Source organism: Equus quagga, chromosome 14 (genome assembly GCF_021613505.1).
Source record: "Equus quagga isolate Etosha38 chromosome 14, UCLA_HA_Equagga_1.0, whole genome shotgun sequence".
NCBI lineage: Eukaryota > Metazoa > Chordata > Mammalia > Perissodactyla > Equidae > Equus > Equus quagga.
Window position 1 is genome coordinate 70,194,727 of NC_060280.1, and position 24,509 is coordinate 70,219,235.

Genomic DNA, 24,509 nt, shown 5'->3' on the forward strand with positions numbered 1-24,509 from the left:
CCTGCCGGCTGCCCGTCATGGCGCCCTCGACCAATGAGCGCGCGGCTACCTCTCCAAGCCCCAATGACTGACCGACTCTACCTCCGGCCTCGCCCCATCCCGCCCCATCCCGCCCCGCCTCGCGATGACGCACTCACCCCAGCGTTCTGGAACTTTCATTCTCGCCCCCGCTCTCCGAACGGCCCGGGGGAAAGGGAGGGTGGGGCCGAGAGAGCCCGCGCGCGGGAGTCCTCAGTCACCCCCAGCGGGGGTCGGGAGCGTCCGCCTCTGCGCATGCGCTAGCCCGAGCGCACATGCGGGAGGGGACGAAAGGAGGAGAAGGCAGAGGGGCGGGCGAAGTTGGAACCAACCAATGACAGCAGCTCTAGCCGCGCTCTGTATCCGTGCGGAATCGGGGGAGGAAGAGCGCCGCGCCTGGAGGGCGGGGCCGGAGCCGGCGGCCCGGGAGAGAAGACGGAAGTGGAGCGAGGACAAAATGGCCGCGAAGGTTGTTGCGCCCCTCCCCCCCGCCCTGTGTCTTCATCCTCTTCCCTCAACTGTCCCCCAGCATTGTGAACAGGGTCTAGGCCCTCCCAGGGTCCGCATACCCACATTTCGTAGCTAGCATGGCTTTGGGCGAGGGCTGACCCCGAGCGGCTGGGGCGAAAGGCTGCGACCTCAAGGTGCAGCTAGGAGTATCTCGCCTGCGGATACCCGGATCTGGGGTCGGCGGGAGTCGCCCGGCCGTTGCAGGGCCCCGCCTCCGCTTCTGCGTGGGGTGGGACAGGTGAGCCGGGCAGGCCCCTAGAACCTTCGGTTCACTGTGGCGGCTGGAGGTCGGCAGCCCCGCCGCGGAGGTTTGCGGGTCCGACTTTTGACCCCCAACGCCCGATCCTGTGTCGGGTCCCCCAGCGAAATAAATGGCCACACCAGCTTCTTCGCGCCGGGCCTCCACCGCCCGCCGAGAACCGATTCGGCTCCTGGGTTTCCCCCTCCTCCCCTCGTCAGGCCCCGCAGAGTTATTTGTAGAAGACAGGGCAAGGGAGTCGAGCTTTTCCTATGTTGGTGAACCGGGCGTCAGGAACCTGGGTTCCAGTAGCCTATGTCCTTGATTACGACTTTCTGAGCCTGCCTTCTTTTCAGTAACATGAGGTAATACTTTTCCTGCCTTGACTTTTTATTGAGAACTAAACGAGAGGCCGTGCGGAGACGCCTTGAAAGCGTTACTGAACGAGTGCGCAAAATGGTAGTATCCAGAATTTGAAATTGTGGTGCGCGGCGGCAGGTGTTTGGCGCCTTGGCGTGCTAAGAGCCTTTCTCAGGACCTTGAATGCTAGCCGATGCCTTCTTTCAAACAGGCAGGGCAGCTCATGTGCCTGCTTAATAGGTAAGGGGGTACAGATAGGTGAAAAGATTTTTTAAGACTACGTAACTTTTAGTGGCGTGGTTGGAATTAGAAACGTCCCCAGACTGCGGAAAAGGCTGTCAGAAGAGTGAGGACACATTTTCCTTGTGAAAGCCAGTAAAGCCTAGAGAGAGATTGAAACATAAAGAATTTTCTTTCTGTGTTTGCTTTTGGTGGGAACCGTTGGCTTGAGTCCGTGGGCGTAGATACTTCCGCACTTCTCAAGAAGTTAATTTTATGTGATGTTTTTACAACGTATTAAGTGCTTTCATTTAGCACATTTAACCATCAGAACAATTCTTTGAGATATATATTATTCACCCTATGTTAGGAGAAAAATGTGATTCAGAGATGTTATAAACAGCTGGCTGAGCTGCAATCGAACTCTTGATTCCAGAATGTTTGGTCTTTTTTATTAGTTACGCTACGGTGTAATTTCCTTTTTAAAAACACACGTGCTTCCAACTTCAGAAAGAGAAAGATGTGTACTGTGGGAGGCTCTTCTCAGTTTTCCTTGGTATCTACAGTTTTTTCCCCACTCAACTTATCAAATACAATCTGAACTACACCCCACATTTTGCAGCTTCTGTAACTAACCTCTGAACTACCTAGAATATTGTAACCACTGAACCAGTGGAAAACAGAACTCGGGTCCAGATCCACTGGTTTGGGGTATCCCACCTAATAGCAGTGATTAAAGAAAGTGGAACAGGCAACTTCTGTTTCTGGTCACTCTCAGAGTGTGTTCCAGGACTTGGACTATGTCCTTGTTAAATAGAATGATTCAGAGTTTACATATTTGAAGTTAAGAATATGATGAATATCCTGTCTCCACCTCTTTAAGTGGAAGGGGTTTCAAACACAATCAGGATCTAAAAGTCTGGATGTATGGATGATGGATGCAGTGCAGGAGTCTGAGATCTAGAGTTTCTGGGGAATAGGGTCATGATTAACATTTTAGTGCCTGTCACATGCCAAGCACTGTCATAAGTGCTTTGCATAAATTACCCCATTTAATTCTGTGAAGTGTTTTTTTGGATTTATTTGAATCTCTTGGTGTTTACTTTTCTTTTCTTTTTTTTTTAAAGATTTTATTTTATCCTTTTTCTCCTCAAAGCCCCCCAGTACATAGTTGTATATTCTTCGTTGTGGGTCCTTCTAGTTGTGGCATGTGGGACGCTGCCTCAGCGTGGTTTGATGAGCAGTGCCATGTCCGCGCCCAGGATTCGAACCAACGAAACACTGGGCCGCCTGCAGCGGAGCAGAGCCGGCGAACTTAACCACTCGGCGGCGGGCCTAGCCCCTGTGTTTACTTTTCTGTTGCTACTTCATCTTGGCATAAAATACTTGCTTAGTATATAGTGTTTGTTATTTTGATAAAGTTCTTAAGGGCAGGAACTCTCATGAACACTGCCATCATTTAGTATCTCCAGTACTACATAGAATCTTGCCTTGTGAGAAAAAAGTACTTGGTATATTTGTGACTGAAATCAATAAATAATAGGTCGTACTCAGTCTGAGTTGTGTTCTTCACTTGGCAGCAAGCTAATAAACAAATTTCCAGTTCAGCTTATATGAGCTTCAGCCTCCTACAGTATCGCCTTTACTTATTTTTTAATTGCTGATACAGATGCATCTGTAATAAATATTTGGTTTTTGCAATCAAACATAGGCCCAATTACAAGGCAACTTAGAAGTTAAAATTGAAATATAAAGTTTAACACCAGAAATGAAGTAAAATTAGGTCTTTTTGCAATAGCAATTCTGAAATTATTTTTACACAGTGTAACAACAAAGGCATCAACTTCATTATTTTACAACTTTAAGTTTGGTTTATATATTTTATTGAAATGGTTATTCTCTAAACATCCACATCATTCCATTTGTATTTTCTTCCTACAAACATTTTTTCTTTCACCATTTAATTGTTTTATCCCTCTTGTTTGTTTGTTTCATATTAAAGAATCAGAGTTAGTTGATTTGCAAGTTAATGGAATATGGTTTGAACCAGTTTGAACCAGTCCTGACCCTGTCATATCTGAACCCAAAAGCCTGACTCAAAGAAGTGCACTATCATTGCTGAGGCTTCAGCACCTTATCTCTCAGAATCTCCAATTCCTAGAATTTCTCAGATTTTAGGTAGTAATCTGTTTTGTGACTTTTTGTAGATTTCCAGTGTGAATAGATTTCAGAATAATCTGGATATTCAACTGGTATTTTCGTTTTCTAATAACTAACATGTTTAAAAATCTAAACCTCCTTTTCATGCATAGCAAACTGTTTCCTGCTTTCAAGGGCATAGGCAGGAAACCTTAGGTTCAAAGGTAGTAAATAATGATAAGAGCACATTGCTAGTGATGGTACAGCTGCAGCCTCCACAGTGTACTTGTCTGATAATGTTGCCTGAATACCATACTACCAGAAAAATAAAAAAGTAGAGTAAGGCGTTTTATATCTTACAATGAGGCAGTTAGTATAAGAAGCATTCCAAATATGCCAGCCCTCTTAAATTGAACTAATAGCAGACATTCTTTACATTACTTTCTCAATGTGTCTTATTTGCCACCTTTGTTTTTAGAGGAAGACAAAACTCAGATGAAAACTTTCACCCAAGGATAAACCCCTATTTCTTAAAGGACTTTAGAAGGAAATGCATTTGCACTATTTGAGGGCACTATTGTGAGAATTAAATGTAGAAATAGATAACGAGAAATGGGGCAAAATCCCAGATCAGCCTTTTCCCTTTAAGCATCTGATTTCTATTTTAGAAACAATGCTTTCATCACCATATTCGGCATTATATTTTCTTTCCTATAGCCTGCTGCCCTTTTAATAATAATAAATATTTTGCTCTCCCAATGGCGATCTGTTGACATTTGCACTAGGGTCCATGAAGAGTTATTTCAGATTTAGTGTTCTTGCCATAGGATGCATTTGACTAGCAGAGTAGTGAAAACTATTAAGAAAACAAGTTATTGTATTGGAGGCTGCTGCTACCTTTTTATTTTTCAAACACCTTCCTTCCATTAATCAGCTCTTCTGAGAGCTGTCGTGGTGAATCATTTGTGCTAATTCTTTCCAAGAGGCTGACAATAAAAATGTTAAAAAGTACTAACCTAGCCCTCTCCTGCCGCCCACCAGTTATCCTCATCATCTCTTCCCTAAATGTTAATTCCCTTTCCTTCCAGCCCAGAGCTAGACTTCCTTAGAGGCTAAGCTGGGAAAATACTGAATTTCTTCCTGTCTAGCGTCTCAGGAGGGAATCATTATGACATGTGATGCCATTAGAAAACGTTGGTAGTCCCTGATCTTTTTGATAACTAAAGGCTGAGAATCATCAAAAGTCCCAGGTTCTCATCCTTCTCCTAAAATGAAAGAAGTGGAGGAATCTCCAAATTTGGTGCAATACTAAACTTCCTTATACCACTCCTTTACAAAGTAAGAAAAAACTGATCTAATTTTCCCTTTTAGTCTAGTCAATCTTGAAATTCTGATTTCATATGTTCTCAGAAAGAAGAGAATATAATGGTATGTCAGATGATCTTTCAGCATCTTTAAAAGATCTCTTTTTCTCTAGAATACTTCTAAGGACATTGTTAAATGACATATAGTGAATGTTTTCTTGCTCCAGAGATATCTAGCAGGGAAGTCCTTAGAGACTTCTGATTTGAGGGGAAATCCACAATTGTTCCAGTATATATTTCTGATATTTGTCAGTGACCCTCTGAACATCGTTAAGATGGAAAGTTCTTCATAGTCCCTTGTCAAACATTTTGGACACCTTTTTTGGTTCCTTACAGTTCAATGTAAGTAGGAAGATTAGTAGTGGATAGAGTGGGAGAAGCTCATTCATTCTTTTCCATCTCCCACTATGTGAACTTCTCTTGAAGTTAGTATTCAAACCTTATGGTAAATGAAGTCAAGTCAGAATAGAAGAGATACGTCTCCTTTTTGGAGTTTCTCAGAAGCAGTAAGCCCAGTACATGGTGCAAATAGGTATAATATAAGGCTGTGAGTTCTGCTTGACTCTGAATACTCACAGTAATCCAGTAGGTTTGCAGAAATGCATAGAAAATTTATGAACAATACATCATTTCTTCTTGACAATGGTGAATCGAAGTATTGATACAAAACATCTCAGGTGAGAAGTTTCAAGTGTGTTCACTTCCCTTTTCCCCAGCCTTTCTCACCACAGGTCCTGGTCAACAAATGCACAGATTTGGACTCCTGCTTTCCCCGACTGTAATCTACAGACACAAGTAGATTCCTTTTTGGAGATGATCGGCTTCCATCTTTTTTCTTGTTTCTTGTCATATAAGGAAAGTGCTCATTTGAATCTGTTCCATGCAATGCTCACTACTACTTAAATGACCTCTCATCTGGTTCAAAGGGGTTGTGTACCTGGTGACTGAGCTTCAATGACTAGAATAGTCCTAAGATCCTGACTCCTAGGAAAGCACGGGAGTCAAGTCCACTCTAATTCAGACAGTTTGGAAGGCTCTGCTCTGGCTGGGGATCATGCTGGGTGTAGTTTCTGCTTTGGTCAGGGTAGCATGGTGGACCTTCTTTGGCTCCGAACCTCTCATCTCTGGCCTCACTAGGCTGTATGCGTGGGTGGCCAGCCCTGGCTGGGGTGGTGCTTCAGTTGACAGTGTCTGCTGACTGCGTGAGGCACTATTTGCTGTGGAGCGAGTGGAGGAAGAACCAGAGCGTGAGCTCCGAGAGCCTGAGGAAGAGGAACTAGGTTTCACAAGGCGAGCTTTTGGGGCTTCGGCATCTTCTCTGAAGAGGAAAAACAGCAAAGATAAATTTTAATACTGGCAGGACTCTGATAGCTTCCACTATGGTTGCTTCCCTCTGAGGTTCCCCAATAAATTCCCCAAGCTGTAAAACCTCAAATAATACCTGTGGAAGGCAGCCATTTAGGGAAATAGGGACTTTGCCATTTCCCGAGACTTAATGGTTGGCTTAGGCAAACGTATGTTTTCTTAGCCCAAGGGTCAATCCTGTTATTCTGGGAGAATGTGCACTCACCAGTGAGATGGTCTAGGCAGCACTCCCCTTGGTTTGGGGTTTCTCTACGGAAACCCTTTCATGGCCTGTAGGCTATGCCCATTCTTTATTGTATGCCCTTTATAAGCAGAAGTGAATCAGAAGTAACGTAAAGTTGATCCTTTTAAGCCTCTGTGGAGGATAGATAGTTTCACAATGAAGTTGAGGTAAACTAGACCTTCTGTCCCTAGGCTGGAACTCCTTACCTACCAGAATAATTCTTTTAACGGACTCATGGTTAAGAGGAAAGGAGACATTTATGTTGGCTGATCACTGTGGAGCTGGCTGTAGAAAGGAAGCCTAGTGGAAGAGGGGATTTTGGAGGGAGGTTTACCGAATTTCATTAGGTCTCTCTTCTTCCTCATATCTTTCTTTGTCTTTCCTTCGGATTAGCAGCCACACCAAGAGGAAAATCAGCAGGGCTCCAGCCACCATGCCTGTCACTGCTCCTGCAACCATGCCGATGCTTGGTACATCTATTTTCTCAGAAACAAAAGCAAAAGTAAAACCAAACATAAGCTAGGAAATATATGAACTTAAAAATCATAAGTCCTGGACAGGATGAGTATTTCCAGGTCTTTATATCTAGCTTCCTGAGTTCCCTGTTTACCCTTTCGTGGTATACAACTATCCCTCTTGATAGTGAAGAGTAGCAGAATATGCCACCTCAAAATATGCGTCTTTATATTAGGATTATTTTAAGCTGATGATTATTATTTTTTTGAGGAAGATTAGCCCTGAGCTAACTGATGCCAGTCCTCCTCTTTTTGCTGAGGAAGACTGGCCCTGAGCTAACATACATGCCCGTCTTCCTCTACTTTATGTGTGGGACGCCTGCCACAGCATGACTTTGCCAAGTGGTGCTATGTCTGCACCCGGGATCCAAACCTGCGAACCCCAGGCCACCAAAGCAGAACATGCGCACTTAATCACTGCGCCACTGGGCTGGCCCCTTAAGCTGATTATTTTTGAAAAGCAGCAGACAGGAGAAGTTTTGAAAAGAGAAGTTACCCTTTTGTAAACAAAATTTACATTTATAAAGGAAATCTCCATTTGGTCCCCTCCTAGATGTAATAAATTTCTTTAGGGGACTGGTAAATTCACACATCTATGTAAATATAGAGTTAGCTACAACTGTTGAGTGGTCCTTGCAACTACTGCATTTATTTTAGTGCTACCCATGTTCTTCTGGAAATAAAGATTTTGACCTTGACTTTACTCTTACTTGTTATTAAAAATGTTTTACACTGAACCACAATGCAAAAACAAAAACAAACCTTTTGGATACTTACACTGTACAGTCACTCGCACCACACAGCTTTCCTTCCCAGCCTCATTGCCTGCTGTGCACTGGTAGAGTCCAGAGGAGGACATAGTGAGGTTCTGCAGCAGAACATGTCCGGGGTTGTTGTAGTCTACACAAGCAGAAAGAATGACTAATCCCCTTAGTGACAGGATCTATATTGTTTACTTTATTGCATCATTGACTTAAGATTCTCTAATAAAATTTGGTAAGGGTGAGATGATAGAATGTGGGAAGAAGGGTGAACATTCCTTTAAATTGTAGTGCATCCTCAAAAATTACAAAATATTGTGAACATTTAAGGGATAAACATAATGAGATATAATGGATTTATATAATACATTTCTTCTAAATCTCTTTTACCACTTTTAAGTACCATTTGAGAAGAGAAAACAGATTTTTCTGTCCCAGTTTACGCATGAAAAATGGAAGTTCAATGAAGTTCAGCAGTGTATTCAAGGTCACATGGTGAGTTGCTGACAAGACCGGATTTAGACTTCATAGGTAGAGTACTGTTCTGCTGTCTCAGTAGACTGACAGAAAGATGACTTACCAATCCTAGATTTGGGAGGCAGGTGTTCATCCTCTCCCTCCTTCTCTCGGATTCGCTGCCAGTAATACACAATGGGCTTTGTGCCAGAGGATGACTCACATTGCAAAGTCAGGTCACTTCCTTCTGTCAGCTCTCCTTCCAGTTCACACTTGGGCTTTGATGGTCTCACTGGCCAAAAACGAAGAAACATTCAAAGATCCCTAAACAATAGGTCACTGGAAGAACTACGTCCTGTTAAATTGTTTCTCCAGCCATCCCTATGGTCAGCTTGTTGGGATTCAGTAGCCTTTTGCTACCTAGCCATGCTTTACATCACCTGCAGAAACGCAGCCAGCTCCATCCCCTGCACACATAAACACCCAATTCCAGCTGCTTCCAGTGGTGCTGTTGTAGTTTTCAGAGGCTTCTCAAAGAATAGATACTGTACTTCTCAAAGAACAGATACTTTTTTAATTGGAAATTTTAAGAAAGTTGAGTGTGATTTTACTAATACTGAAACGGATAGAAATTCGTTAACTTGGAAGCAACTAAGTAGAGCTTAGTAGTTCCTGCTTTCAGAAAACAGAAATGGATTTGAATCATACCTGAGACATGTAAGTTAAGTACAAGGAGACCATTTAAACATTAGAGGATATTTAAATTTTGTAATAGGCTACTATGGAAAATTGTAATTATTTTTTCTTCTTTTACTATGGCTAAAATACAGAGTATATATACTTCTTTCCAGGGAGCTGGACTAGGTGACCTCTGAATATATAATACAAAGTACTGAACAAGAAATTTTGTACCACCATGATGCATTTGGCTATCCCTTGCGGAGACCTTATTAATAAGATGTAGGCATTTACCATAGCGCTTTGTCTTACCTAAGACTTTTAAGATGACGTTGCTCCACGCATAGCGCCCTGAATTCTTCACTTTGCAGGTATAACGGCCCTCATCACTGGGCTTCAGAGGCTCAATCTGCAGGGAAGCATCTCCTGCCAGGAAATTGGAAGCAAAGGCCACTCGGCCCTTCTGTTCCTCAGTAAAGTTACTGTAGACCTGACGGCTGGAGTAAGTGATCACCTGTGGGACAGACCAAGACAGGGTCAAGCAGTGTGGCTTTCAGTCTCCTGCTGATGTCAAGATCAGATGAGGGAATACTCCTCGTGGAACAAAGCAGTCAAGCCTGGGGCTGATTCTAAGGGCCTAAGAGACCTCTGTTCTAAAGTTAAAAATACAGTATGTTCGTCTAGGCCTTGCTGCTTCTAGAAATTGTAGAATTTTAATTATAAAGTAGTAATTATTTCATTAAGTGCTCAGAACCATTCCATTTTATAGGTAAGGAATTTTAAATTTGACATACATCCTCAAGGTCACTCAGCTAAGTCAAGGAAAGAAGGAAACGCACATACTGGTATCATGAGTTGACTGAGAATGGAGAGAATAAAGGAGAAGGATGAGGAAGAGACTCACCTTTCCCCTGCATACCCTTTCTAACTTTTGCATTTTTCACCACTTGCATGTGATCTGTTCAAAGTGCTAGGAGCTACACTCCTTGTGCTAGGAGCTTGCTTTTACATCTCGTTTATTTCTCACACAATTTTTCCAAGTAGTCATTATCCCATTTCACAGACAGGTCGCAGAACCGGCGCTTGAACATATCCATCTAAACCCATCTAGTTCATTGTTCTGGTATACCACGGTTATGTCTCTCTTGCTTTCTTTTCTCACCTGCATTCATTTCACTGCTAATTGACTGCTCTTCCAGAAAGGTTGGAAATGAAGGAGAAAAAGTAAAACTAAAAACTCAATTTGTTTTGTTCTTAAAAAGTTTAGAGTCCAGCTGAAGGGATTGGAGGAGTTGAATAGTAGAAGTTAATGCTTAAAATTCAGGTCTGACATGGAGGCCTTCATTGTTTGGCTTTCCTTCTTTTTTGGCTTCACTACAGATTAGTAAGAGTAAACTATGTCCTTTCCTTTCATAAAATACACATGAGCTTCAGGTCTTTGTTTTCCAAGGTAGGGAGACCAAAGTTTAAATTTCCCCAACAGAAAAAAATAATCTTGATTTTTACTGAATTTTCATCTGCCTGCGTCACAACCTCTGTTCTTGAACCTTTCTCTAATTCTCTTAGTCCATTGTCTCACTCCTATTAATCACGAAAACCATGCTGATCTGGTCCACCAAGACTTCAGTTTTGTCTTCCCTGCCCCTCAGTAATCATATTCTTAAACTCATTTGATTTAAATGTCAGCAAACCTTTACCGGAATGACTCCTTCCCATCACGTCAGGAGGAGGCTATTCAGATTAGTAAAACCCTTTACTTGTCTTCAAGTAATTTATAATCTAATAGGATTAACAGGGAGAGAAGTATAAACATAGAAACAGGAATGATTAACTTGAAATAGTATCAGAGAGAATGTCCCAGAAAAGTTAGTGGCATTTGAGTTGGGCTTTGAAAGATGAGTAGACTAAAGAAGAGATGATAGAGGCAGGGAGAAGAGGGCTGGAGGGAGCATTCCAGACACACAGAATGGCTCTAAAAAAAGGCATGCAAGCATATGGGAGTCTCCCGAACACATTTCTGGCAGCAGCTGTTTCAAATTGTTTCACTCTACTTAAGCCCTTAACCCCATCCTCGATCACATGATGCTCTGCAACTCATCAAATGCTTTCCTGAAAAGATTTGAAACCGTCCAATAAAATGTCCATCAATTCTCTCTCCATTATATCACACCTCTTCAGTATCATCCATTTTGCCCTTACCACCTCTCTGAGAAAAGTGTTTTCTCCTTTCTCTGAATATTCTTTTTCTTCAGCAAATATTTATTGAGCTCACATGCCAGGTACTGTGCAAGGTGCTGGAAAACAAGCAGCAATAACACACAGTTCCTACTTTGAGGACCTCACAGCCTTGTGGGGGAAAAAATGGGGGAGAAGGAAATAAGAAAATTAAGGTAAATACTGTGATAATATACTTAAAACATTTTCAGTATTTAGTTTTGCCCCCTCATTTCAACCAACACCACTATTGTGATAATTATTGTGATAATATCCTTATCTCTAACTCCAGCATATTTTTGAGCTCCAGTTTCATATTTCCAGCTGCCTGGCTGCTGTATATTTCTGTCCCCTCCAGTCTACCCTACATAGTAATGTAAGTTAATGCCAAGTTAATATTGATGTAAAACTCACATTAGCTCTTGTCTAGCTTTAAAACCTTTAATGTCTCCCCGTCACCTCTCAGTGATGACTAGGTTCAGTCTGGGGTTCTCAAAATGACCTCTGCATTACCTTCCCAGTCTCATTTCCTATTTTGTGCACCTCACATACCTGGGTTCACTCATTTCATTATTTTCCTTTCTTTAATAGGTATGCTTTCTCTGTATTCGTATACCTTTGGGAAAACTGTGTTTTCCCACTTACAAATTCCCTTTTCTCCATTTCTCCACATAAAGAATCCCTATTCATTCTTTTAAATCCAAAATCACTGTTAACTCCTTATGAAATCTTCCTTTATATGACACTGAGACTAAGAATGGCCTCTTTTCTTTGCTCTCATCCACAGCATTTCTTTGCATCATTTTTACGTGAGGAGAAATTATGAAAGACTTTGGGCAAATATGTTGCTAGGTCCCCTTTCTGTAATGCTAGGTGTTGTCCAGGAGATCTTCAGGCATTCTGATTTTATATATGTCTATTGCCCTTGATTGTCTTTGGCTAGGCTATTTTACAATTCCTCAGTCCTTTATTCAATAAACATTTACTGAAAACATATTCTGAGCTTGGCACTGTGCTAGAGATGGTAACAGTACAAAGAAATGAGTTTTATAAGTGTTCTTGGAGACCAGGACATGCCACCCCAGAATGTGCCGCTTTGCATGTGCATAAGAATTAATTTCAGCTGAAGCCATTTGAGCTCCTGAAATTCCTTATCTGCCTAAAGGCAGAGCCTCCCAGAAGAATGAGTGTCATAAATTCCATTCCTTGAAACAACTCTAATATTCTCTTCCGGGAGACCAGAAATTGGCACCACACCCAGATAGACATTGTCACAAACTAGCATATCTCCCATCTGTTCTCCTAAAGGCTCATTTATCTTTCCAAAAAGTCATTTGCTTTTCCCTAAGTACCCCTTCTCCCCATCCGTTTCCCCTACTAAGTTAGGTATATAGAATCCAAATCCTAACTACCCCTTTGAGTTACTCATCTCTGGGTACTCCCAGGTGTTAGATACATAATGCATGCCTTAATAAACTTCTGTTTGTTTTTCTCTTGTTAATCTATATTTTGCCAATCTAATTTACAGTGCCCCGGCCTGAGAACCTAGGAGGGTAGAGGGAAAAATAGATTTTTTTTCCTCCCCTACAGTTTTAAAGGTCAACTTTTTTTTTGAGGAAGATTAGCCCTGAGCTAACATCTGCTGCCAATCCTCCTTTTTTTGCTGAGGAAGACTGGCCCTGAGCTGACGTCCATGCCCATCTTCCTCTACTTTATATGTGGGATGCCTGCCACAGCGTGGCTTGATAAGCAGTGCGTAGGTCACACCCGGGATCCAAACCAGTGAACCCCAGGCCACTGAAGCGGAATCTGTGCACTTAACTGCTGTGCCACCGGGCTGGCCCCTAAAGGACAACTGTTTTCTAAAAAAAGTAAAATGATGACTTTCATAGATATAGAAAATAAACATGTGTCAAAGATTTTATTTAACTCATTCATTAACGATGGAACCAGAAAGATGTTACAACAGCTTCAAATAAGGGTTGGACTGCAAGGATTTATATTCTCCTTCAGACAAAATTCATTTGCATCTCTATGGATAGGAAACATAGGCATCGCCATTAGCATTCCACAAGTTAATTTCTATTTCTGCAGAAATTAATACAAGAGGAAAATTAGGCCTATCTCCAGAAAACTTGGACTCTGAGCATGATGTTCAGGAGGCACCTCCCTGGGGTATTTGTGCAGGGGAGGGGCACGTTTTCAGGCTGGGGTAAGAAGAGATCCTCCATTGGTATGATAATGAGGGGAATTAGATCTCTTCAAGGCTGTTCCCCCTGACCCCTCTCCTCTACTGCCTCCTCCCTTCACATGTGGTCTCCTGGTTCAACTCCCTGAGTCTGTAGTTAGAGTCCTTGAAGGGCTCCTGGGAAGAGCACTGGGGAAGAGTGTTTCCTTCTGGCTGGGATAGGGGTGGAGGGGGCTGGGGGTAGCTTCACCAGGACAGCATCATCAGGCTGCTCCCGAAGGCTAAGGTGAACTCTTGAAAGACCTCTGTCAGCAAATTGGTAAGCATGACCAGTTAAAGAATATTTAGGAGCCAGAAGAGAGGGTAGGAGGAAGATAAGTTGTCATCCAGAGCTACGGCTGGAAACGTGAGCCAAGGCTGGACTTGAATGTTAAGCTAAAGAGATCCAAGATGAGAATCATTTAGTCAACGACTTCTGAGCCTCCACCATGTGCCAGCGCCTGTTGTAGGTGCTTGGGAGATACCAATGAACACACATGTAAAAATCCCAGCCCCTGAGGAGCATATATTCTAGTGATGGGGAAACAGACACAAAAGAACATTATAGGGTATATTTGACAGTGTGAAATACTCTGAAAATCATAGAACAGGGAAGGTGGGCCAGGGGGACAGATTGCAATTTAAATAAGATGGTCAAGGTAGACCTCTCCAGAAAGTGCTATTAGAGTAAACGCTTGAAGGAGATGTGGAGGCAGCCTTGAGCTATCTAGGGGAAGGAGAGTTCTAGGCCAAGGAAAGAGCCAATACAAAGGCCCTAAGGTAGAAGGTACCTGGCATATTTGTGGAACAGCAAAGAGACCACATAGCTGGAGTGAGCTTTTAGGAGAATAGTAGATGAGGTCAGGCAATGGGGGCATATCATAGACCTCGTGGTCCATTGTAAAGATGATGGCGTTTACTCTGAGGTAAATTGGGGTCTATTAGAGAGTTTTGAGAACAGTATCATGATTGATCTGTTTTGACAATAGGTGGCAGGAGGTCAAGAGTGGAAACAGGAAAACCAGTCAAAAGACTATTGTAAAGATCTAGGCAAGAGAAGCACTGCCTCCAGAGTGGTAGCAGTGGAAGTGGCAAGAAGTGATCAGATTCTGAATGTATTTTGAAAATAGAACCAACAGGATTTCCCAATAGACTGACCGCCTTATTTAAATATGTATTTGTGGTATGAGAAAAAGAGAAAAGTCAAGGACTACTCCTGTGTTTTTGGCATGAGCCTATGAAACAAGAAAATTGCCATCAACCAAGAGGGGCAAGATTGGATAGGGCAGGTTTGGGGTCAGTGTGTAGGGTGGGAAGGGGAATCAGGAGTTTAGTTTTGTACTTATTACATATTAGATACCTGTTAGACACCCAAACTGCTTTGAATAAGCAGTTACATATATATGAGTCTGATGTTCAGAGGTGAGGCCTGGACTGGAAATACGCATTAGGGAATTAAAAGTATGTGGCCAATATTTAAAGCTGTGAAACTGGGTAAGATCCATGAGGGCATGAATATAGAGACTAAGAAAAGAGAAAGGAAAATGAAGCTATCCAAATAGTGGATATCTAAACACAAAAATGAGAACTCAGAGTAAAATACCACCAACCTCAGAGTAAAATAAATGACTGTCATGGATCTCTTTAGCTTAACATTCAAGTCCAGCCTTAGCTCTGGATGACAACTTCTCTTCCTTCTGACAAATAAAAATGGCAAGCAATAGGATATATTGGAGTATATGAGGAAGCCATTTGGTATAAACCTAATTCGGCCTGACTTTGTTTTTTCCAAAAGGGCCTGACTGTGGCTATTGAGCATGCATTGTATATCTGCTTAGACATTTCCTATGGCCAGAACAAAGGCCCTTGAGATAAAGGTGCAACTTTCCCCCACATTGGCATTTCCTTAGGGATAAGCATCTTTCCTTAGGCTAGGAACTGATTGCTACAGTCACCTTTGACCACCCAGCTTCACCTGTGACCAGTCAGCTGGAGACAACAGACTGCCACCCTGCTGTGTTCACTGAGACAGAAGACCTACCTGCTGTTTCCATCAATCTCCATGCTGACAGAACAGTCTCGCGACTATTGTAAAAGGGACATTTCAATCCTATGTGAAACATCCCGTTTAGGGGTATATAACCACTCTGTGCACCGGGAAGAAAGGCCCCGGGCCACGGTCCTCAGATTTCAGCTCAGAATAAACTCACCCAAATTTTCATTTATAGATTTGTTATGGATTATTTTCGTCGACATCCTACCCTCTCTTCTGGCTCCTAAATATTCTTTAACTGGTCATGCTTACCAATTTGCTGACAGAGGTCTTTCAAGAGTTCACTTTAGCCTTCGGGAGCAGCCTGATGATACTGTCCTGGTGAAGCTACCCCCAGCCCCCTCCACCCCTATCCCAGCCACAAGAAAACACTCTCCCCCAGTGCTCTTCCCAGGAGCCCTTAAGGACTCTAACTACAGACTCAGGGAGTTGAACCAGGAGACCACATGTGAAGGGAGGAGGCAGTAGAGGAGAGGGGGCAGGGGGAACAGCCTTGAAGAGATCTAATTCCCCTCATTATTATACCAGTGGAGGATCTCTCCCTACCATACCCTGAAAACTTGCCCCCTCCCCAAAACACCATAGGTAGGTGTCTCCTGAACATCATCTTCATGCCGAGAAATGTTCTGGAAAGTACAGGAATGCATGATTTCAGTCAAATGTCCAGTGTTTACTCTCAGACAGACGTTGTGTCTTGAATTTCTGCATTCTTTTCAATAGACGCTGCAAGTGATGGGGGGAGGGGCAGAGGGAAGGAAAGGGATTTAGGTCTAGGAATATTGGGTTCAGATCCCAGCTCCGAAATCCATCTTGGGCAAGGGCCGGCACCTTTTAAAGTCTAAAAGGTTTAGAGTCCAAGTTTTCTGGAGATGAATTAAGGTCTAATTTTCCTCATATATTAAAAGAAAATTAGTATAACAATTCTTATTGTTGGAGGCCAACTTCACAGGCTTATAGCAAGAATTTTAAGAGATGCCGGCTGTGAAAGGGCGTTGTTCCTTCACTCGGTGACTATTTAGCGACTGTTCTGTGCCAAGCACAGTGCTTGGCTCTGGGCTTAGGAATGTAAATTAGATGCAGAAATGAAAATCCATCAACACAATGCAATACACTCAGTCAGGGATTTTTGTTCTTATTTAGCAAACATTTATATGGTATGTATTTTGTGCTAGGCACTGTTCTAAATGCTTTACAAATATTAACTCTTTGCATTTGAGGAAAAAAAGGTAGCATGATACAATGAAAAGTTCAAGACAAGATTAGGGAGATTAAGGAAGTTAGTCTCTCCAGTAAAGTGCTTAGATTTAAGGCCATTCTTTTGTTTAAAAAATGTTTGTAGAGTACCTTCTATGAGGTGGGTACATATATCTCAATCTGAGACTGAGGCAGTTAGAGTGTAATCCTGCTAGAATGGGGTAGTTCTTTTGGGTCCTCTGGTATTCATTAATTAATAACTGCATTTCCCATTGAAGGGGGCATCCCAGAGAAGAGTTCCTAGGGCCAGGGAGAGATTCCTATCCTAGTCTTATCCTTTAAAATGCAACCAACCTCATTTGCCAGGCTGTGGCCAGCATCAATTCTGAGGAATTTCTTAGCTCCTCCTCACTGCTTTTTGTTTTTCTCCCAATCAGATAAAACCTATGAACTCAGACCCAGAAAAATGCACATAACATATTGTTTTGCAAATAATTCCAGAGGGTTCCTAGCATTCAACTAAAGCCCTGTGCTTTAGACTCAGACCAGGAAGAGCTAGGATCACAGCTCTTCTCCCCACATAGTACTTGTTTGTTTTAAATGTTTGCAGGGCGTTGTTGGCCCCACATCCTGCTGCACTTCATAGAAAGAATAAGTTCCTTGTGGGGTGGAAAAACCTGCCATAGAAATGCCAACCCGGTGGGACAATGGGGAGAGGAGGAAATACATTAGCAACAGGAAAACACTGGAAGCTTTAGAACTTATCTCCACTGTAAGACTGAAGGTAGGCGGCTGAGTTTGGAGATAGGACAAGTAAGCTTGAAAGACCTAACAGGCATTCAATTAGTGTTATTTTCTTTCTTTCTGACTTTTCCATATTTTCCCCGGGTGCATACTCATCTACTAAGAAGTCAGTTTGTGCTTCTTAGGAAGAATGAAGAGATTCTAAACCTAGAAATCACTAAAGACCTGGGTAGTTTTTAGGAACTTTGGGTTTTGTGGGCTTTCAGAGGTTGGTGCCTCTTTTTTGGTCTGGGGGATTTCTCTCTTGTTCATTTTAATATTTGAACTGACATCAAGAACTACTTTTGTCTTGGGCCTGTCTGGTGGCGCAGCGGTTAAGTTTGCACTTTCCGTTTCTCAGCGGCCCGGGGTTTGCCAGTTCGGATCCCGGGTGCAGACATGGCAACACTTGGCAAAAGCCATGCTGTGGTAGGCGTCCCACGTATAAAGTAAAGAAAGATGGGCACGGATGTTAGCTCAGGGCCAGTCTTCCTTAGCAAAAAGAGGAGGATTGGCAGCAGTTAGCTCAGGGCTAATCTTCCTCAAAAAAAAAAAGAAATACTTTTGTCTTGAAAGGTGCATTTGACTTTCGAGAGCCTTCATAGGTGTGGACTAGAGTAGACTCTGGCTGCTTTGGACAGCTGGAAGTACAGTACTGTAGGAGCTTTCAAATTCTTTTGAACAGACACATATTAAGAAATACATTTTTCTTCGCGACCTAGCATACACATATATAACTGAAACATAAGGTTCATGAAAGAGTGTTAAGTGCAGTACACTCTGATATTTTCTAGTCTGAGTTAAAATGAAACAAAACAAAAACAAAATGTCTAGTCATTTAGGATCCACTGCTAAATCCTAATTTTAAAAAACGCTGCACCAGGGCCCAGTGATTGGGAGAGCTGGCTAGGAAGTCAAATGGTTTACTTTCAAGTGGGAGTGCCTCCACTTAGAGCTGTGTGCCTCGAGTCAGTTAATTAACCTTTCTAAACCTTAAAGTCTTCAATTGTAAACCTGGGATAAGCTACTTCATAGGATTTTTGTGGGAATGAGATAATAAGCACTTATGATCACTTTTATTAGGCTGATTCTGAGTTCAAGAAAGCCTCTCAGGTTTCCAAAATTGTTCAGCCCAGTACCCCAAGAATATTAATCATTCCATGTATTTGTATAGCAGAACTCCCCTGGGTTGAAAGCCTCCATCTGTTTCCCATCACCTGTACTCACTGGACTGAAGCTTGGCCCTCTGAATGTGGGACCTAAGGCCAGTGCAGCCTGGACCATGCCTCACCTTTGGCCCCTGGCCCTTACATCTCTGAATAGCCTAGTCCCCAAACTCCATGTCCCTTGATTTTGAACAAATGTCTTCTGATGTGTCTTTGTCTTGGATCATGCAGTCTTCTTCTGAAATGCCTCTCCCTCTTTTATTTTTGCCTAAACAACACCTACATTGGCCTCAAGATCAAGCTCAAGGGTCACCTTCTGTGTACATAGCCTTTCCTGGCTCCCTGGTTAGATTCACTGACTCCTTCCCGCGAGCCTCAGCACTTTGGGCACATCTATACCATAGCACTTTAGTACATTCAGGAAGCGCTGACTCCTGTCTGCCTGTCTCTCCTTTCCCCCAAATCCTCTCCCAATAGTTAATGAGGAAAAAAGGGATAGCTAAGGTAAGTATTTAACATCTTTGGAAAGCAAAGATTATACAACTCCAAAATAATCTTAATATAATTAAATAACTATTACGTAATATGAGAATTTCACACACACACTTCTGACACAGATTGGGGCTTATTTCCATCCTTCCAGTTTGGCTCAGTTTTTTTCAGGCATACATTAAATCTCAGATGTTTGTGTGTCTCTTTGTTTTATTTTGTTTTTCATTCTAGGAAATGTAATGCTGAGACTAAGCCACTGATTGAGGTGTGATGGGAGAACAATGAACATAAATTTAATCTTTTTGCAAACAAACAAATTAAATATATGAATTACAGCTGCTGTAGGGCTGTTTGTCTTCTGACATTCCTGATGGACCTGTTCCGGATGCAGTTTTCGAGAGAGGAGGCAGGACAGTTTGTTAGGCCTTGGTGTGGAACAGATGGATCAGCTCAGTTTTCTGGTAACTGCTCTGCTGTGCCATTGTGAAACTGCTTTGAATGAGATGGATGTAGGCCCCTCTCTCTATGTTTTAGATAAGGATTTTTCTTGCTCAAGGCCAAAGTGAAAGGGGGAAAAGGTGAAGGGGTGGCCGAGAGGCTTGGCATGGGAATTGGAACATCTCTGTCCTAATTTCTCCATCTGAAAAATAGAGGGGAAAGTTTTCTGTTGTGTGTTCCTGACTGATGTTGGGAGAAGTGGTCACTCTTTGGAAAGTCCAGGGTATTTCCATCCCTAGAACCAGAGGGAAAGCTCCAGTGTTCTAGTGGCCATGCTATCTAGGCTGAAATTCACATCTTCCTGAGACTGCCTACCCACCTCCAAATGTTTCCTGCGTATCTGAGTATCCTAGACAAAGGGACGAAAACATTTTCTCTTCAGATTGAAATGCAAAGCTAAACTTGGGATCTAGGTCATTGGTTAGCCTACTTTTTAAGCACCATGTCCACTCCAACCCTTTCAGTCACCTTCACCCTCATTCCCAACACCCTAGCAATTAAAAAGCTTTGGCAACTTTACCCACTAAGTTTTTATCATCCCTTCTTGATATCCCACTGTCTGTGAGTGTAGTTGAAGCCCTTATTGTACAGCCTGAAATTATTCAACTGGTCCTGCTTCTACTCAAGTCCCCCTTCAATCAGTGTGCTACACAGTGCCAGCGTGATTGCTCTAAAATGCAGACACGTCCCTTTTACTCTTAAAATCCTTCAAGAACTCCATGACATTACGGGAAACGTTTGAAGCACCCCAGCATGGCATACAAGACTTTCCATGTTCTGGTCCTGCAACTTCACAGGCTCACATTTTGCACTCCAACTATACTAGCTGCTTATAATCTTCCAGAATTTTCCAGCCTTTGTGTCTGTGCTCTTGGGATTTCCTCAGGGCAATGGCTTCTATTAACACTCAGATCAGCTGTGCCTTCTTATAGAAAGCTGTCCTTGACCTCTCCCCTCCTCCAACTACTCTTGGCCAATAGCTCCTCTTTTGTATTCACCTAGAACACTCTGCTTATCACTATCACTTACTTCTTTTTTTTCCTTTTTGAGGAAGATTAGCCCTGAGCTAATATCTGCCACTAATCCTCCTCTTTTTGCTGAGGAAGACTGGCCCTGAGCTAACATCCGTGCCCATCTTCCTCTGCTTTATATGTGGGATGCCTGTGTAGGAGTCTGGAATTGGCACCCCAAGATATGTCTCTTTGGCATCAGCATTATTTGAGGCTGATTGCTTTTGATAAACTGGGACAGGGAAGGAGGCTCTGAGGAATGGAACTTGCCCTTTGTTAGGACACATTTACATTTGTAAGGTAAATCTCTATCTGTAAAAGGTGCCTCCTTCTCTGTATCAGGAAGAAGAAAGGAGATGACCTTCTCTCTAGAAACTCTTAATCAATGCCAAAGGCAAGGACTTAAATCTGCATTTTATTGTGCTTGTCTGGTAACCTCCTGTAACTGACTTCCCTCCCCCTCCCAACGGTGGCATTTCTTTAAGGATTAAGCATCTTTCCTTAGGCTAGGAACTGATTGCTGAGCTCACCTGTGACCACCCAGCTCAAGACAATAGACTTGCCTCCTGCTGTGTCCATCAAGCGCTGTGCCAACAGGGCAATCTTGTGACTGTTGTGGGAGGGACATTTCAATCATATGTGAAACACCCTGTTTGGGGGTACATAACCACTCTATGCACCCCACTTCTTCAGTGCCCTTTCTTCCTTCCGGAAGAGAGGCCCCGGGCCATGGTTCCTCATAAAGCTTTGTTTAATTTTCTCTTGCTATTCTGTCTCATGTGAATTTAATTCGTTCTCCGGCCAGACGAACCCACATTTTGGATAGAGGAAAAGTCTTCCTCCCCTACACCTGCTACAGCATGGCCTGAGAAGCGGTGCAGATCCTTTGGAACCCAGGATCCAAACCGGCAAACCCTGAGCCACCAGAAGCAGAACATGCAAACTTAACCTCTGCGTCACCGGGCCGGCCCCTGTCACTTAGTTCTGAAACTGTCTCTTTAAGAATTTTTCTCTTCACAATAGAGTGTGTGTATAGTGGGAATCCAAGAAATATTAATTAAATTTAACTAAATTGATTTTGATCTTTGAGAACTTCCAATAGTGTCAAGCTTTTTCCTGCATCAAGTTCTTTGCATAATTAATTCTGCCTGGAATAATTTTCTCCTCACACTCTCCTTATTTCCTACATAGCACATATTACAATTTCAAATTATTTATGAAGGTAATATAGCTAGTAGTTAATGATGCGGGGTCGGTGAGCTGAGGAGTCGAAAGAAAGAGTTCTTAGACTCTTACGATCTGGCAGTAGTGCTCTTTTATTTAGAGAATAGAATAGCATGGGGACAGGACCCATGGGCAGTCAGAGCTGCTGCTGCTGCCGCTTCTGCTGCCCCTGCTGGCATGAGGACAGGACCCATGGGCGGGCAGAGCCACTGCTGCTGCCCCGAGTTGAGGGTTAGGGCTAATTTTATAAGGCATGGGTATGTGAGTCATCTCTTTACAAGACAAAGGAAAGAACATGAAAAAAAGTTAAAATGGTATCAGTGCAGGTGGGGTCTGGTCCTTGGGCGTCCCATGACTTTTAGACAAGAATCAAATCGGATTAAGTAAAGGTTAGAAAGGTTAGAAGCCACCACCCTAAATCAGTTACATGAGATTGCCAGACAGCAACCAACTTAAGTTCTTGCCTTCCCCATTAAGAGTTTCTAGGGACAAGGTCATCTCTCTTCTTCTTCCTGGTACAGAGAGGGAGGCATCTTTTACAGATATTTACCTTACAAATGTAAATGTATCCCAACAAGGGCAAGTTCCATTCCCCAGAGCCTCCCTCCCTGTCCCAGTTTATCGAAAGCAATCAACCCCAAACAATCCCGATGCCAAAGAGACGTGTCCTGGGTTGGCCAATTTCAGGTCCCTACAAGGTCATCCCCTCTTCCTTCACAAATGCAAATATCTCTCAAAGAGCAAGCAAATTCCAGTCCTCTGAGCTTGCTTCTCATCTGCAGTTTTTTAAAATTAACCAGCCTAAAATCCCCATCAGTTAACAGCCCAGGTACTGATGTCAGAGTGCCTAATTTCAAAATGCAAAATGGGTGACCTTAAGCAATTTTCTCACTTTGTGTGTGTATGTGTACATGCCTCAGTTCCTTATCTATAAAATGGGGCTAATAATCCTGGTTATGAGGATTGAGTTAAATGAGATGATATGTGTTAAACAGACTTGTGCCTGGCATGTAGCTAACATTTATTGCATTCTACTTTTAAACAATTTTTTAAAATTTTTGAATGTCATTTTGTTGTAAACTCCAAGAAGGCAGGTGCTCTGATATCATCTTCATTATTGTATTCCAGTGCCTAGTATGGCATACAGAAAGTGTCAGATGAATTCATGTAATCTGAATGACTGAATAAATGACAACCCTTACTTTAGACTATTAACTGAGGATAAGTGGAGAACTGTGAGTGCTATCAGAAGCCATACGACTGGCCTTCCTTAAGCAACAATTAACTTCCTAAGCCCTTATACTCACTTACGTACATAACCAAGCAACTCTTTTTTTCTTGAAAAAAAAAATCTAGTTTAAATTTCATCTAGTTTCAATGAAAACACTTGGGTGAAAGTTAGATGAGTAGAGTCATTCTTGGATTTTCATTAACAGAACATGGGCTCTTATTTACTTCATTCAGAACTGAGAGTATCATGTCTAGGACTGACTAAGAAGTTATTGGAATAAACATGCTCAGGTTAAGGTGACCTTGCTCTACAAAGAACAGAGAGAGTCTTAGGATGACGTACTAGAACAAAATGACAAACTGTATCAAAATAACAAGGCGATGTAGCCAGTTTTTTAAGCAGGGTAAACTCCACTAATGATCCTGAAATTTATTTTCAGTGAAAACCTTAGCTTTTCCCCACATAAACAATCTTATAAAATTAGTGATATAGACAGAGGAGAGGAAAGGGCAACTTTTCACTTTTTCAGTAGGGAAGGAAGTAAATCTCTGAAAAAGAAGGAAAATCTAAAGTCAGCTTCCCTAAGTTACAGAATTTTAAAAATCACACATTTTGAACAAATAGATGTAAAAAAAAAAAAATAAGTCAGTGGGTAAAGGGAGTGAAAATAGTTATGCTAGAAAACATAGGTTGAGGAAAGCTACAGTGGCTGAATGCAGCCAAGGCAAAAAGGATAATACCAGTAGGTTACTCAGTTCTCATTCTCTAATAAAGGCCAGCCGAGTGGATCATCAGGAGCAGAGTACTACAGGTTCTGTTCACACTGCCAAAAGCTTATAAAAACCAGTGGACCATCATGGTGGCCCTACCCAATCTGAGCCCTGAAGACCCAGGGACAGCTCCTTTATTTTCCAAGTCTGGAACCAGTATCAATTCTTTTGCTGTCCAATTATATGTGTGTTAAACATGTTCATTCATGTCCCATACTTGTTCCTCTGTATCATATTATTTATCATATTGCACAGTCTTAGAGGTTGGAAGTCATGGCTTTGTGCAAATCTTAAGCCATATGGTAATGGTTTCAGAGGAGGAAGAGCGGCAGGTTTCCTAGTGTAGGTATAGTTCTGGCTGCTGGACTAGAAATTCAAGGTACTGCATCTTAGTCCGCTTCTTAGGAAAGACATTAATCGTGCAGGTTCCCTCCTTGGGCAAATCATAGATGCCTTTCCAGTAGTTCTTGCTTGCCCAAAGAACATAGAATCTCTTATCCTCACAACACAAATACCCTTTCTTCTCTATAGTTTTGTATCTAGAGTCTTTCAATTATCAGCCAGATGAGAAAGCAATTCTAGGGGCTGGCCCCGTGGCCGAGTGGTTAAGTTCGCACACTCTGCTTCGGCAGCCCCGGGTTTCATAGGGTCGGATCCTGGGCACAGATACGGCACTGCTCATCAGTCCATGCTGAGGCGGCATCCCACATGCCACAACTAGAAGGACTCACAACTAAACATATATACAACTATGTACCGGGCGGCTTTGGACAGAAGAAGGAAAAAAATAAAATCTTTAAA

The 24,509-nt window shown here is 42.4% G+C and overlaps 1 protein-coding gene and 1 long non-coding RNA gene across 3 annotated transcripts in view; one reads left to right on the forward strand and one right to left on the reverse strand.

Moving 5' to 3' along the window:
• Window positions 1-143: 143 nt before the first annotated feature.
• The window catches only part of LOC124252172 (uncharacterized), a 72,800-nt gene continuing 48,434 nt past the window's right edge, over window positions 144-24,509 (forward strand). Inside the window, exon 1 of the long non-coding RNA XR_006891923.1 lies at window positions 144-487. This is a non-coding gene — a long non-coding RNA (uncharacterized LOC124252172). The remainder of the gene's footprint in view (window positions 488-24,509) is intronic.
• The window catches only part of CLMP (CXADR like membrane protein), an 89,084-nt gene continuing 67,786 nt past the window's right edge, over window positions 3,212-24,509 (reverse strand). The window contains exons 3-7 of one of the 2 annotated variants that reach the window (XM_046685421.1): window positions 9,159-9,360; window positions 8,293-8,460; window positions 7,729-7,872; window positions 6,771-6,912; window positions 3,212-6,166 (exon numbers count right to left, since the gene is read on the reverse strand). In XM_046685421.1, the coding sequence (XP_046541377.1) occupies window positions 5,866-6,166; window positions 6,771-6,912; window positions 7,729-7,872; window positions 8,293-8,460; window positions 9,159-9,360 (957 nt within the window). In that variant the 3' untranslated portion in view covers window positions 3,212-5,865. The remainder of the gene's footprint in view (window positions 6,167-6,770; window positions 6,913-7,728; window positions 7,873-8,292; window positions 8,461-9,158; window positions 9,361-24,509) is intronic. The other variant, XM_046685422.1, reaches the window with a different exon arrangement.